At 36.4% G+C, this 15,952-nt stretch overlaps 4 protein-coding genes across 6 annotated transcripts; 2 read left to right on the top strand and 2 right to left on the bottom strand.

Annotated features, from left to right (window-relative positions):
• Positions 1-45: 45 nt before the first annotated feature.
• On the bottom strand, positions 46-2,891 carry LOC105959616 (NADH dehydrogenase ubiquinone 1 beta subcomplex subunit). The gene is made up of 4 exons (XM_012983761.2): positions 2,648-2,891; positions 1,367-1,412; positions 1,240-1,284; positions 46-302 (listed from the first exon to the last, which is right to left on the bottom strand). Exons 1-3 carry the CDS (start codon positions 2,749-2,751, stop codon positions 1,240-1,242), a joined length of 195 nt encoding a protein of 64 aa, XP_012839215.1. The 5' UTR covers positions 2,752-2,891; the 3' UTR covers positions 46-302.
• A 416-nt stretch (positions 2,892-3,307) lies between these two features.
• Positions 3,308-5,587, bottom strand: LOC105958955 (uncharacterized). Its single transcript, XM_012982954.2, has 2 exons — positions 5,341-5,587; positions 3,308-3,728 (listed from the first exon to the last, which is right to left on the bottom strand). The coding sequence occupies exons 1-2, from the start codon at positions 5,451-5,453 to the stop codon at positions 3,521-3,523; spliced, it is 321 nt and encodes a 106-aa protein (XP_012838408.1). The 5' UTR covers positions 5,454-5,587; the 3' UTR covers positions 3,308-3,520.
• Positions 5,588-6,447: 860 nt separating this feature from the next.
• On the top strand, positions 6,448-7,636 carry LOC148765527 (uncharacterized). Of its 2 annotated transcripts, XM_088814004.1 has the most exons (3): positions 6,448-6,858; positions 6,956-7,369; positions 7,402-7,636. In XM_088814004.1, the coding sequence occupies exons 1-2, from the start codon at positions 6,514-6,516 to the stop codon at positions 7,319-7,321; spliced, it is 711 nt and encodes a 236-aa protein (XP_088670130.1). In that variant the 5' UTR covers positions 6,448-6,513; the 3' UTR covers positions 7,322-7,369; positions 7,402-7,636. The 2 variants fall into 2 exon arrangements, with proteins under 2 accessions (XP_088670130.1, XP_088670129.1); XM_088814003.1 differs by having other exon boundaries at positions 6,956-7,636.
• Positions 7,637-9,321: 1,685 nt separating this feature from the next.
• On the top strand, positions 9,322-15,852 carry LOC105959615 (Ubiquitin-like superfamily protein). 2 transcript variants are annotated; one of them, XM_088813313.1, is made up of 18 exons: positions 9,322-9,525; positions 10,602-10,749; positions 11,109-11,226; positions 11,419-11,520; positions 11,623-11,741; positions 11,845-11,913; positions 12,060-12,197; positions 12,281-12,350; positions 12,440-12,591; positions 12,693-12,857; positions 12,936-13,007; positions 13,282-13,405; positions 13,495-13,791; positions 13,880-13,986; positions 14,064-14,234; positions 14,603-15,217; positions 15,293-15,445; positions 15,543-15,852. In XM_088813313.1, exons 2-18 carry the CDS (start codon positions 10,621-10,623, stop codon positions 15,603-15,605), a joined length of 2,664 nt encoding a protein of 887 aa, XP_088669439.1. In that variant the 5' UTR covers positions 9,322-9,525; positions 10,602-10,620; the 3' UTR covers positions 15,606-15,852. The 2 variants fall into 2 exon arrangements, with proteins under 2 accessions (XP_088669439.1, XP_012839214.1); XM_012983760.2 differs by having other exon boundaries at positions 13,880-13,992.
• The last annotated feature ends 100 nt before the right edge of the window (positions 15,853-15,952 follow it).

Genomic DNA, 15,952 nt, shown 5'->3' with positions numbered 1-15,952 from the left:
AATTATATTCTTGCTTTCTTATAGGAATATAGAGTAGAATTTCCACAGTGATATGGTTTTACTTTTCGTCAACAAGAATCATATTAAACAAATGGAAATAAATAACAAAATACTGGAACAAACATAATAGGCAAACACACAGCATCGAATAATTGTTCACTGACGCAATGTTAGACGACTTATCTTCAGTCGTTTTATTGTACACAACTTTTTTCTGAGGACCCCCACAAATGTCCATTCACACCAAGAAAACATGGCGAGAATTGCTTCACGGTCCACATTAGCATCATTGAACTACAATTCTGCAAAAAGTAGATGGGCCAAATCGGAGATTATTAACCGAAATACAACTAGGTTTTCGCATTTACATTTGATGGATGCATCAACCTTGACATGCAGTGCATATTCACGACACATATGCATCTGCTGTGACACGTGACGCACATTCAGGTACCACGTACATAAAATTTTCAAGCAATAATAAGCCCACATGACGAAAGAAGAAAGACGATAACCATTCCCCTGAAATTCTAGTAATTTTGTTTTCAAACAAAATGATGATTGTGAGAAGTAAAATCCAAATACCGCAGTTCGCGAGGAATATAGTTACATATGAACCCTATGTAACACTTCACTAAATTCCACAGAGAAGCTTAAATAGCCCCATATTATAATCCGCACATACTACCCGATACTCCAACTTTCACAGATCCACTCAGATCTTACTTCATACACTTGCAGATAACTCACTTTTAGTTCAATAGTAATTCTCATTACAACAAACAATCACGAAACCAAGTTCAGACCAACGTCAACAGTACAGACAGCAGTGTCAATCTATACTTAAGGTGGATACCAAAAAAAAAAGTGTACACACTTTCATATCTTACGGTTTAAAGCGTGCATAAATCTCATAACTGGAAAAAGAAAATTACAATAGATATTCCCACGAAGTAGCAGGTCTATAGGTTTGTATAATTGTATAGTAGGATGGTATTGTCAAGTGTATTCACTTAATTATACCTTTTCAATAATTTGGGGTTTGAGTTGCAAAGGTTGGGCTGGGGTATAGTTCTTTTCAAGAACACAAATAAATATACTCACGACTATCACATTGTTTATTAAGATAATCACAAACTTCACAAGCATGGAGTTGAATTGGATGTAACATGCATGATATCCATAGATTTAGCACTGATCGAGTTCAAACTCATAAATTGGATGAAAATAAAGAATTACCTAGTGATGATCACCGTCATGGCCATCCCAAGGATGCCTCCAGCCCTAAAAGCATGAAATTACTTCAGAAAATCATTCAAGGATGGTACTTTAAAGTACAATGCCGATATGAAATAGAAAAACTCACCAACACCACAGGACCATCTTGCTTTGCCCTATAGAGAACCCAAAACCTGAAAAATACAATATGTTAAAGATATAACTCATAAGAAACTCAAAGCCATATGCAGACATGTAAAAACTCATATCGATAGGCATCAAGCAATCACATAAAACACTTCTTAGAAGACATTCATTATAAGAATATGGGACACATACATTATACTTTGTGGCATTGTATTTGTGAGTGAAGATCAAAGCAATGGATCTTATTAATAGGGTTGGGCATTTTTATATCATGTGAAAACAATAAAATGCTGATTGAATCTATTCTAAGAGCGAAATTCCAAATCTCAAACATTTCTACATTTAAGATATTATAAAATTTAAGATGATAGTATAGAGTTTAATCGTGAAAATTACAAAGAAATCACTTCAGTCTTCAACTTATAAAAATTACAAATGGATCAATCTCGAAATACATAAGCATTACCATCATGCAGGAATAAAATAATTCATGTTGGTTTTTAATTTCTAAAATTTACAGAAAATGGTCAGTTTTTGAATTCTATTTGGATATTCAGCTGGCGCAAACGTAGAGGGGAGGTCTTTGTAAATATGAATCTGGATGGAAGGAAGAGTTTTTTAAGTCTCATTAGTCGTAGATAAAAAGATGTATTCAGTAATTATAACAGAAATGTTTCTGTTTCATATCACAGACAAGAAGAAAAGGAAAACGAGAATTAAACAGGATAAAGAAGTGAAAAAAACCAAGAGTTTTCACTACAGGACACAACTCTGCACTGAAATCATCAGCATCAGCAATCAGGCTTACTTACTTTGGTCAACTGATAAGAAATAACTTTCGATGGAGGAATAAATCATGTATAGTATCAAAAACAGTCAGAACAAGGATCTGTCAAAAATCACCCACAACAATTCAGAATTAATCTACAAACATAAAACATAAAATTAAGATGAGATTCACGGAATGAGTGACGACGTCGTAAAAATTCCATTATCCAATCCCTCAAACATCGAGCACACAAACAAGCTTTCCGAATGTCAGCATTTCACACAAATTAACAGATTTTCGACATAAAATCATTGATTGCCAAAAACGAAAAACAAAAAATTCAGCAGCTAGAAGCCTAGAACCAGTTCCAATCGAATCACGACACACACAAACAGATCTCTAATTCTATCCAACAAAACAATTATAGTTTTAATTGGTAGAAATTTCAATCAAAAAAAGGAAAGGAAGAAAAATATCTGGATATATGTAAAAAAAGGAGCAAAAATATTTTACCACATGACGGCACAAAGACCTTTGCCAGTGACAGTGTGCCAGCGTTTGGGTTGATGCAAAGTAACGCCTTTGTACGTTACGCCATGGCCGTGTCCTCCTGCCATTTTCTTCCTTTTTCTCCTTCTCCCGAATTGTAGATTGGATTCCTAGGGCTGAACTGATCAGAAAACTATACGCGATTTGGGGAAGAAGAGGAAGTGGAGATCAAAATGGTAATTTAGGTACACCCCCGAAGTTAGAGGAAATCTCAAATATGCCCCTTCACTGTTCCTTATTTACCGACTCGCCCAATCTATTCGTGGGCCGAATCATATGTGCGAGGCTGATTAAAAGTATGATTGGGTTGGGCATTTCCGTGGGCTTTCACGTATTTCGTCTTTGAAAGTTGAAACATAGTCTTACAATGGGCATATTACAACCACTTCCCCGTGGTGAAGTCTAATTACAAACAACCCCTTATTTTTGATAAATTACATCCAGCCCCTTGTAGTTTGTAAATTTCTTACGTCCATCCCCATGCTAAAGGGTGTTAATGTAGAAATCCACATATTGCAAGGGGTGGATGTAATTTTGGAAAAACGAGGGATTTTTTCGTAAATAGACTTTACCTCGAGGGGGCAATTGTAATATACCTTCAATTAAATTATATAAAAAACAAAATTATCCTGAAAAAAAAATCCTTGAATTCATACACTCAAATTTCACATGATTAACTGTCAATTACAATTACATGTACCACAAATTCATAAAAAAAAAAAAAAAAAAAAAAACCATAGGCTGGCCAATAGTGTCAATAACTCTCATAGTCGACATGAAGAAATTGATTTTCTTGTTAAAAAAATAAAAAGAAAAATAATAATATAAATTGGGCATCTACATAGATAAAGGAAGCATCATCCTTCGCTTCTTCTTCCGGGTTAGTCGTATCTGCTTGGTAATTTTCATGAATAAGAGTAATATCAGGGTAATGCAGAATAAGATAATAGCTACCCTCAAATGCCTAAAATATAACGAAACTGCTGAGAAGACGAGGAAAGCTAGAATAACCAGCTCCCATATAACAAAGATCGCAACATCAACCCTGCATCCAGAAAGGAAAGAGATTTATTACATTAGAAGCCATAAACTGTGTCGATTTATGAGAATGAATGATAAATCATAAAATGGATAATCGGAAAGAAGGTGCTGTATATTTCTGACAAAGAGTTACGACGTGGGTGAAAAGATTAACAAGTAAAGCAATGACTTGTAAACACAAGTAGAGAACATTTCGAAGAAATGACAGTACCGACCAACTAGTAGTTTGAAATTTAAAAAAAAAAAAATCAAATTCAATGATAATGTTGACCAATTTCCAAAAATAAAATCAGCTTATTAGGATCCATGTACCAAATGCAACCAACTCGGATAATTTGACTTTCTGTAGTTATCTGAAAAGGAACCGCAGCCATTATACGATGCCTTTTCACAATTGTCACGAGTCCTTCCATCATTAGAGTAATAGTAATATAATTCTCAAAATAAGTAAGGAGAGTCCTGACCTTGAGGTCACTGAAAACTGAGTCGAGGAAACAACTAATATCCACAAAAGGGATCTAATTTCTTACAAGCCTGGTCGTGAACTCGTGCTCACCCTATTATTCATTGACATAATAGTTTACAATTACGGCGATAACTCAATTCCACGTGACAATGTAGAAAGTTGCAAACAAAACTTTATTATAGCTTATGCAGATTCACGTCTTCTCATAAATCCTTGAACTGGCTTCTAGATTCAGTTTCCCCTACTGATCTATTTTTTCCTTTTTCATTCCATGGTAAATGCTCTTGGATAGCTGTGTTTAGAAATTTTAATAAAGGGGGGTGGGGTGGGGGGGGGGGGGGGGGGGGGTGGTGTTCCTAGATTCTATAGTGGGTCATTTCGAGAATATGAACGTGGTAGTTTAACAGGATAGAAGATGATGATCAGTTTGTTGTTTTTACTCTCGAAACATTTCTCTTAACGGCTGCGAGCCAAAGTTTGATCTTTTTCTTCTTGGCTATACTTGCCTCATGTATATAGTTTGAATCTTCTATAGCCAAAGATAAAAGTTGACGTTGTTGATGTGGGAAACTCGTGTCAGTTTTTTATATACATCACCATATTTTTGGCAGAAGAAAAGGGAAAACAATTCGGCAGTTAAAGTTCTTATATACAGCTCCTGAAGAATAAATCAGATCCATCCTAAACATATATGAATCCATGAAAACCAATATTCAGCGTGCTTAATGATCCACTCGTAAATTCGACAAACAACTCAGAGAGTAACACAGCAATTCGAAAATGTCCACTTTATTTGACATTTCGAGAATCTTCTCATTATCAACATTTGTGCACACATCTTGTAATAAGTCAAATTCTTTTAAAATCGACCAATTTGTATCGAAATTCAGATAGAATTATTGTTTCCAAATTGTATAAACACTGCTTTAGTACTTTAATTTCCAACAGAAACAAAAAAAATGTCCCAAATACGTAGCTTCCAAAAAATCGAAATTTCTGAATAAATCACCTAAATCGCGAAATCCGTTCCCAATTTTTTTAATAAAAAAAAAAAAAAAAAAACGAACCTAGAGAAATTGCGATGATTAAATCGCCACAGAACATACAAAGAAGCTTTCTAAAACAATTTAAAAAAGGACGAAGGAAATACCTGGAAGAGGTGAGATTGGAGGTGGAGGAGAAAAAGGAGACGGAAGCCCAATCGTGTTTAGATCGAATCTGATACTCCCTCAGCTGCTCCGCCAAATTCGATCGCGTTATCATCGTCTTATCTCCAAGCCACGCGCCGTCGCGCTCGGTTTCCTTCTCCTCTTCCTCTAAACACCCCTACAGAATTTACGATAATATTCCGACGAATTCAATCCATTTCACGGATGGAAGAGGCGGCGGTTGCTGAGAATCTGACCACCGCGACGGCGATTTCGAACTGACTATTGGATTATTTTTCTATTTTAAAAAAGGATTTGACATAGATATTACAGCAACGTTCATCTCACCTTTTAATTAATCGTCTTATATTTTGCCTCTTATATTATTTCAATTTTCAATTTTCAATTTTCAATTAATACCCCCGAAATATCCTTTTCTTCCTCCTCTCAATTCTGGAAGCTAAATTCCAATTCTAAATTATAAATCATTAATTTATATAAAACACTAAAATAAAAATATTAAAAAAATAGAAATAGTATAATAAATAAATTTGGGCTTATCATTTGAGAAACACTGCCAATATCCATTAGTGTCTGGCCCGAACAATTAACCCAAAGGAGAAGTCAATAGTGTCAAACGGGCCATTTGTCTAATACGGGCCCTTCATAAGTAAGTACTAAACGACAAAGGCCCAATATAATGGAGGCCTGTGCTGGAAATGATGGGTCCCGAATCATGCCACGTGTTTAATGTACAGCTGTCATTGACAAGGCGGTGGATGATTGATTGGCTGAAGGTTGCGTCTCTGACGGAGTGCTTTCAGCTTTCTCCATTCTTCTTTTTTAATAATAATAAATATTTTTTTTTGGACGGTTAATTGCATTATGATTATTAATTAGTGTAGCAAGTAAAAAGGCAGCAGCAATATTTACAATTATTGAATTATTTAATATAATTAAGAGCAATAAAGTGACACGTCGCCTCTGTTGCAAATGGAGTAGTTGATTCGGCTTTAATTTGTCCGGTATTGGTAATAGTACAAACTTAATCGCGTCACCACCACGCGTCACGATTCTTATATAAACCCGCATTTCACTCTACAAACCTTCAATCACTCAATTCGATTTAATTCCTTAGTTTTAATTAATTTCACAACTGCAAAAAAAAATAAAAAATGGCTGACGAGGTGCACTACCACCACCACGAGAGCAAGGGCGACGAGCTTTGCAATGCCTCCGCCGCCGCCGCGACTCCCTACGCCGCCCCAAAGGCTGAAGATAAATGTGCTCCGGCGGCGGATCACTCCGGCGAACGTGGGCTGCTGTTCAATTTCGCGGGGAAGAAAGAGAAGGAGGAGGAGAAGAAGTGTCATGAGGATGACGTGGCGGTAGCCCATTACGAGTCGTTCGAGGAGCCGCCACGTCATGTTTATGATGATGAGAACAAGCTGGAAGAGAAGAAGAAGCACGAGGGCGGCCTGCTCGGAAAGCTCCACCGTTCGAACAGCTCCGGCAGCTCTGTAAGTTGTAATTAATTAGTCTTATCACCATCTTTCTTTTTCGCACGTGCATGCATGGGCTTATAATATTATGCACGTACTTTGTTGTTACGTACAGTCATGCAGTGATGAGGAAGAAGGTGGAGAGAAGAAGAAAAAGAAGAAGGGTTTGAAAGATAAAGTCAAGGAGAAAATCTCTGGGGAGAAAAAGGAGGAAGAGATTACGACGACTGAGAAGTACTACTGTGATGATGCACCAGAAGAGAAAAAAGGGCTGTTGGATAAGATCAAGGAGAAGCTTCACAAGGAGGAGGAAGTGCATACGCCGCCAATAACTCCGGCGTATCATCCTGAGTGCGCCACTGCTCCCGAGGTTGAGGTTAAGGAAAAGAAAGGGTTGTTGGAGAAGATCAAGGAGAAAATCCATGGCCACCACAATGAAAGTGGTGAAGAAAAGGACAAGGAGTCTACATGCAAATACTGATAAATTACCAAATATGCATATTTTATATATATATATATATATATATATATATATATATATATATATATATATATATATATGTTGTGCTATAATTTGGATTCTCATTGTGGTGCATTTTAATTTGGGTGGCTTGTGTTGATTAATATGGTTTTATCTCTTTGTGTATGTGCTTGTATGTTTGAAGTTTATGCATGTGTCCATATAGAAGAGTTTGTATGGAATGGTAATCTCTAATTTGTATAATATATTGTTGTATATAAATCGTGTTTTTACTAATATATTGTTATATATAAATCGTGGTTATCCATTTTTAAAGCCTGTATTCAGTGATGGTAATGAAATAGATATTTTATTAATAATTTATTGCTATTTAAATGAGTTTAGATTATTCAGTAGATAATAACTTAAAAAATTAAAATAATTACTTAATTATTATTATCAATTTTTAAAATGATAATGAATTAGATATTTTAAAAACTATTTAACAAATATTTAAATGAGTTCAAATTAGTCAAAATAATGAAAATCGTTCAACGCTTATAATTTACTAAAAAACTAAAAAAAAAGGAAAATTATAATTTAACCATTATAAAATACTGAAATGATTTGTGCAGGCCAAAATTAAACATTCAGGCACATTTTTTACCATTCTTCAAAAAACAAAAAGTAAAAAAACTCAAAACTCTCTCAAACTTTCGATTTTCTTTCGCAAAGCCCGTGCAAATCGTCAACAGATCGGAGGTAATTTTTACGTTTTTACGATCCTCTTGTTATGTAGATTACGAATCCAGAAAAAAAAACGAAAAAAATCACACGTTGGCCTGCTCGTGTGAATTTACACGAGCGCATCCACTGTGCTCGTGTAAATCCACACGAGCAGGCATTTTTATTATTTGTTTTTTTTTAATTGCTCGTGTAAAAACACACGAGCGGTTGCAAAGTGCTCGTGTGATTTCACACGAACGCTTTTCAACCGCTCGTGTGTTTTTACACGAGCAGATTAATTTTTTTTTTTTTTGATTTATAAGATGCTCGTGCAAAAACATGCGAGCATTTCAACAGTGCTCGTGTGAAATCAGATGAGCACTGTTGAAATGCTCGCATGTTTTTGCACGAGCACAACAATTTAATTTTCATTTTTATTTTTATTTTTATTTTTATTGGGTAGGAATAGTACAAAAGGTAAATAGTTATGGTAAAAAAGGTAAAAAATCATGGTAAAAAAATGCCTGAATGTTTAATTTGGCCTGCATATATCATTACCCTATAAAATATTGTTTACAAATTTTTGAAATCTTTGTATATAGTGATTGTAATGAATTATATATTTTCTAAAAGTTCCTTATCAAAATTTAATGGGTTTAGGTTAGTCGAAACAATTAAAGTCTTTCTACGCACATAATTCACAAAACACTAACTCAATAAATACAAATAATTAATTAACCATTATAAATTACCAATTGCATGTCTTCTAACACTTGTATCTAGTGACCGCAATGAATTAGATATTTTAAGAATTTTTTATTTGTATTTACATGGATTTAAGTTAGTCCAATAATTATATACAAAAAATTGTTGACGCACATAATTCTCCAAAAAATAACTAAAATGATAAAAATACTTACTTAACATTATAAATTAATGTTTTTTCTATTTTTTAAGTCTTGTATCTAGTGAGTTGATTTATATATTATCTATAGAAAATTAGATAAATGTAGGATTGAGGTCTTCATTAATCTCAATTTATTTTTATTAAATAATAAAAATAATATTTAAATTCATTAATCTCAAATATTTTAATTGGGCTGAATTGGGCAAGAGCCATATGCAGCTGGGCCTCTGTTCATTGGGCTACGAATTATACTTCTAGTTACTATTCATTGGGCCTGGCTTGTAATGATTGAAAGCGTGTTTCTAATATTACTATTACCGAGAAGTAAACGTTAATCCAGGTTTGCAATTTCAGTTACTTAATGATAAAGCGGGGAGGGTTTAGCCCTAAAACGGCGTCGCCTTGATTCTTGACGAACAAAACACGTTTATGCTGCGATTACAATTTTAGCCCTTGCGCAACACTATTTAATTTTTATTTTGATTTTTTTTTTCCACAGAATTATTTATTTATTTATTTGCTCCAAGGTTCTGCAAATCGGACCTATTTACTGCTCGCGATTATTCACCGATTTTCTTCCGTCAACTCGAAGGTACGGTTTCATCGATTTTCATTTTCCGTAATTGCATTTGGTTATCGTTTCTGTACTTCTGATTAATGAAAACCCTAGGGATAGCTTTATTTCCTGTTGTTGATTGATTGTAGTTGGCTGTAACTTGGACACCGATGATTTATTGCATTTTATTTTTTGTTTTCTTTTGCTATAATATGGTTTTTTTCGTATCGGATGACGCGAAGAAGAATTGTATCTGAGTTTTCCGTTTTATGTTATTTGCTCAAGGCTTCTGATTTCTTATGTTTGTGGCGTTGAACTTTCGAATGCAGAGGTGTTTGATTTTGACTGTACAGTTGTTTTAGTGGCTTGCGAAGTAGGTATTTTTTTTCTAACAGCGAAGTTTTGTCGGGCTGCCACATTGATTTGTGAATTTCTAGTTTCCTGTAAATTGTAATGCCGTGATCACTATGTGAAGGTGTTAAAACACTCAGATTTTTCTAATAGGTTTCTGTATAAATAACTGATTTAATCATGTGATTTGTATTATCATTTTATGTGTTACGCATATTTTACTCATTATCCCTATTTTGCCAATGATGTATAAAAATGATATTGGTTTAGATTGTTTGAGCGGGGAACCTTCCTAATGACCCCCTAGGCAGTAGAGATGTGGAACACAGACAGCAACATTGAACTCGTACCATGCCTGGCTCGAAATTTTCATATTAAAAAATGGATAGGATATTTCATGATGTGAGTTCTTGGGGAGTTCCGAGTTGTACACTTTACCGATTTTGTGTAAGAACGAATATTGGTTGCTTACCTCCCCCCACCCACAAAGAAACTTGATCTGTTAAGAGGTTTTTATTTATAGCCCATTCGGAAATCAACTCCAGAGGCATAATTTGTCGAAACACTTTCTATGATAACCACATGCTTTTAAAAGGAACTGTAAATAAAGTCAAATAACTTGAAGGTGGAACTAAAAAATCTATTTGCCATGACATGTACGAAGATTTCTGAGCTTCATGTGTTTGCATCTTTTACCTTCTTCTTTCACATTGATGAAAGTCCTGTTAATTTATTCATATTGATTATGGTGTTGTGTCTAGATATTTCCCTTTGAAGTTCATGGCGAATCTGGACTCCGCTGAAGGTTCAGGCGCAAGAGATGCATCTGGTCAAAGTTCTGAGTCAACTTTTGAGATCAACATCAAGACCCTAGATTCCCGGATTTGCAGTTTCCATGTTGATAAAAATGTAATTTCTTATTTAATCTCATCTCAGCTTTGAAGCCTAGAGAAATCAAGTAAATGCAATCTTTATCTTTCAACATGTCGTGTTCCATGCTTGAAATTTACGAAGGTTATACAAGAATATAGCAATCTTCCCAAGCAAGCATGATTTTTTTTTTCCTGATGCTTGTGATGCAGCTTCATATGGATATAAATTTGGATGGAAAAGATAAAGAGCTTTTAGTAATGAATGATTTTTAGTTAGTTTTATATTATCATGTACTGATATCTTACTTTTCAAGAACCGTTCCATTCCCTTTTCTGTGATATGTGAATAAATTAAGATACTAACATTATAATCATTCGTGGATTCGCACATTTCAGATTGTCGTCTTGGCATTCAAGGAGAAAATAGCTAGTCAAATTGGTGTTCCTGTTGGGCAGCAACGTCTTATTTTCAGGGGCAAGGTCTTGAAAGATGATCACCTACTTTCTGAATATAGTATCCTACCAATTGTTGCATTATTGATATCTTTCTGAGATTCATTTAGAACTGAGAGGAATATCAGCCACAACCACCCAATATTGATTCCTGGAACTTTCTTTTGTATATCTTGGTCTTTGGTGTTACGCACTTGTGTTTTTCATGGAATTCTTTATAGTCTTTATAGTGTTTGCCTTAACAACATAACAGATGTTGAGAATGGGGATACATTACATTTAGTTGAAAGGCAATTACAGCCGGCTCCTGGACCCAACACTGTAGAAGCAACTTCAAGTAACGGCAACAGAGGCGGTATGAATGACATTCTGAGTATAGGTTTTAATGGAGATTTGTGTTGTTGATCTGCTTCAAGCATTTTCTCTTTCTCATTTTCGTTTCTTTTATGGGTTACAGTACAGGATTCTACTGCTGGTGTCCCACGCAATCGTATCGGGCAAATTGCTCACAGTGTAGTGTTAGGGACCTTAAATGTTGGAGATGCTGGGGAGGGTGCTGGACCAGATTTAAGTCGGGTGTGTTTATTTAGTCTTTTTAGAGCTTACTCTGTTCATTTGAAGACGGAATTATACAAAATATTATCTTCTACAGCAATTCAATATATTTGCATTATGTCAGGTCATCGGTGCAGTACTTAGCTCTATAGGAATTGGCAACCTGGCAGGAGGTGTGCAACCTGGTTTTCAGGTAGTGGCTCAGTTTAACCAAACATATGCTTACTGCTTATTTTATATAATTAAGATTAAAAACTAAGACCATCGTAGTTGGAATTCACAATGTTCTTTCTACTTCTTATAATTGCGGGCTTATGAACATCGTCTTCCCATGTTCAGACTTCTCATGGAAATGACTCAGAAGGGTCACAGGTTAATTCGAGCAACCGAAGTCAGGGCGGAAATCAGTCTATCCCTTCACCTTATCCTATGCAAACCCCTATAGGAGCAGCAGTTGCTCTCCCGTCGCTGAACCTGGTAGAAAGATATGCTTTCAACAAGGCTTTAAAATTCTTTTTTTTTTGGGTTTATCCTAATCTGTTATTTTTTCTTATTATCAGCCAATTCCTGATTCACTAAACACACTTACCGAGTTCATGAACCGAATGGAATCAGCATTCTTGCAAAATGGTAATAGCGTGCGCCTTATTGAGTTTGTGTTGTTGTTAGTGTTTTTATTATCAAATATCTCTGACAAGGGTCCGTTGCCTTAAGTTTAGGTACTCAGCAAAACCAATCACCAACTGCTAGCGGCAGTATACCTACCCCACAATTGCCCACAAATACCCGTGGTTCAACAGTGGAGGCTCTGACCATTGTCTTACGACATGCCGAACGTCTTCTTCGTGACCATGCTGCTTCAGCATTATCTGTAAGGAGCGCAATATGACAATATTATTCTTCTGTGCTCTAGTTCGGGTTCTGTAATCTCTTCTGTTTATGGTTCCATTTATAATCTGCTAAACCTTGTAGCATACTGCGGGGCGTTTAGACCAAGAGGGAGGTTCAAATGATTCTGCTGTAAGGGGGCAAGTTCAGACAGAATCCATGCGTTTAGGTGTTTCTATGCAACACTTAGGTGCACTTTTTCTGGAGTTGGGGAGGACAATTTTGACTCTTCGCATGGGACAATCTCCGGTATGTCCTTTTCCATGATGTCAGCAGCTGGCCATGTTTGTGTGCGTGTTTATTAACAATCTTCTGATGCTTATGCAGGGGGAATCTTTCGTGAATTCTGGGCCTGCTGTTTATATATCTCCATCAGGACCTAACCCGATTATGGTTCAGGTCTGTTATTCAATCCCTCGTTGTTATTAGAATTAAATTGTTTCCCTAGTTTCTGTGTACTGTCCAAGTATGTTTCCTTGCAATTTTTCTGGGGTCATGTTCAAAAATGCTTTAGGATAGTAGGAATCTCTGTCAGTCTGTTGACACGTTGATTTCGTGCATATACATGCTTTTTGTCCTCATTTATGTTACTGTTTTTGTTTTATTGATTTTTTTTATCATTTCTGATGCCGATTATTGTGACTGTGAAATGATTTTCATGCTTGATTTGCAGCCATTTCCTCTTCAAACTAGCTCTCTTTTCGGGAATTCATCTGGTGTGGCACCAAATCTTGTAGCTACCAATCCAATTGGTGTTGGTAATGTCCCAAGGAATGTAAATATTCATATTCACACTGGTAAGTCATATTTCAGAATCGACTTCCTTCTGTTTTCTGTATAGTCATATGATTCTCACCGTGTCCATGGAACCGTTGCTTCATACCAGGGGCAGCACTTGCGCCTATGGTTTCCACGCTGGGTAACAGGCCACCGAGTGGTGAAGAAACGCAAAGAGACAGAGCTAGTAGAACTGAATCTGGTGAGTCTGGTCAAACAAGGGTTTTGTCAGGGCTTAATGTCATTGCATCACGACCTACCATACCAATTTCTAGTGCTGTACAACCCGGCACCGGTGTTTCACAGGCTTCTCAACCCAATGCTATTTCCTCAATCGTGGCCGAAATTGATCGTCAAATTAGAAGTCTAACTGATAACAGGCAGAATGAGCACCACACACCATCAGGTATACTGTATACACCCGTTGAAATATGTATTATATTATTTCATATGTACTCTATAATGAAGGATTTCATTTCGTCATGGTCAATCAGAGGGTTTGGTCGATGATGCTCGCAGTCACCAGAGTAATTTATCCAGTAGCAGAGTTGGTGATACCAGTCAAACTTCATCTCATAACACCATCATGGAGGACCAAAAAGTGAAAGTGGGTAATTTTACTTTATATGATTGCTTGTGATTCTAATAGCAATTCACTAACTAGGCTTTAACTGCCAGACACAAACTGAACCTTCTAGCAGTTCCGAGGGAGGTCCTCACCACACGTCAAGTGCGTCTGAGTATGCTGAACGCAGTGAGGCGCCCCCAAAATCCAGTCAGGGTAATGATAACCCAGATGGACCTTCAAGTGTACCTCTTGGATTGGGATTGGGTGGCCTTCAGCCTAAGGTAGAAACTACTTTTTTCCAGTCTTGGTATGTTTTGTCTTTTCGTCTTGGAAAATATATAACAATTTAAATGCTTTTACTTTATACTCGGTCATACTTTGGCTGTTAAGGACTCTCATACGACGATATGATGATCATGCATTATTTTAGAATTATTTTTCTATTTGTGTTTGAATATTATATGCATTTGATGCTTTACTGGACTATTTCAGAAGAAACCATTGCTTCGAGTAAGAATAGCAACACTCACTTTCCTAATTGCCAGTATCAGATGATGATTTATTGGAAAGCTGATGTACTGTCCATATACTGATCTTTGTGTGCTTGTCTCTGACGAATATAACATTTATTGTCTAAAATGGATGACAGAGACGAGCCAGTCTGCCAAGAGCACAAGCTAAGAGCGGCGACGGTGCAAATTCTAGTGGTCAGGACAAGAAAACTAGAGAAGTCGGACAACAGGTTCTTCAGTCACTTGCATCATCATTTTCATCTAGGGGAGACGCAAATCCTCCTCCAGTGCAACAACCTTCAAACTTTGCCAGAGGAGGAGTCATGGGTAATGTGCCTCCTCCTTCAGGGCAAAATGCCGATTTAGCAGATGCAATGTCACAAGTTCTGCAAAGTCCTTCTTTGGACGGTCTATTAGCTGGTGTGTCGCAGCAAACAGGGGTTGGTTCCCCAGATATGTTGAGAAATATGTTCCAACAATTTACTCAAAACCCTGCTATGATGAATACGGTGAGTCAGATAGCCCAGCAGTTTGATGGCAACGATATTGGAAGCATGTTTTCAGGTTCGGGAAGCGGGGGCCAAGGTGGGGGGTTTGATATATCGAGAATGATGCAGCAAATGATGCCCCTTCTTACTCAGACTTTAGGAGGAGTTTCGCCTCTTCCTCAACAAAGCCCTCCTTCAGAACCACTGCTCTTGGGAAGTAGTTCGAGAAGAGACATACCACCAGTTATTAATGATTATCCTCAGGTTTGTATTTGACAAAATGCTTCCATTATTATATCCTCATGTTTCTTTTACATGATTCTTGATATTTTCATACAGGGAATTGATCTCCAACAAGTGGTTCAGAGGCTTGAAGGCGGAAGTTCGTCTGAGGAAGTTTTTCGCTCTTTGGTTGACAGGGCAGCGCATTTGTCTGGTAGCTCGGAGGAAAGTGCTGTAAATGAATTGTCCAGTCAGGCAGGGCTTGCACAGGTTAGCATTAGCACATTGTCGTTTACTAATCCGTACGCATGGCTTATCGTGGCATAGCAAAATTTGCTAACGTTCATCTTTTTGTTGATTCGTATAGGAGTTCATGGAGATGCTCCGTCTTGACGTGTCCCGGAGACTTCAGAACGAAGGGGGGTCTTAGGAGAAGAATTGTATTTTTTTGGTTTTTTGGTCGGTTGGCAGTAATTATTACCCGATTTATGTATTTTGTCCCTTGCAATATATTATTTATTGACTTTATGTAACAATGGAAATTGGAAACACATCCTTCGTAGCAGCGGGCTTGAGCTATTTTGTAATGTGACTATGTGAGATTTAGTTGTTGATATTTGATAATAGCTACATGGTACAGTTGGACATAGTCGATACAAGCTTTTTTGCTTTGGAAATGACTGGGTTTTATTTATTTATTATTATTAATTATTAATCTTTTGTACTTTCCAATTTCCCTATTAAATAAATAAATTCTTCAAAAATGCGGGATAAAGA

This window comes from Erythranthe guttata, chromosome 14 (assembly GCF_056151865.1).
Source record: "Erythranthe guttata isolate IM_541 chromosome 14, IM_541, whole genome shotgun sequence".
NCBI lineage: Eukaryota > Viridiplantae > Streptophyta > Magnoliopsida > Lamiales > Phrymaceae > Erythranthe > Erythranthe guttata.
Note: the sequence above shows the minus strand (reverse complement) of the source record. Positions and strands in the feature narration are given on the sequence as shown.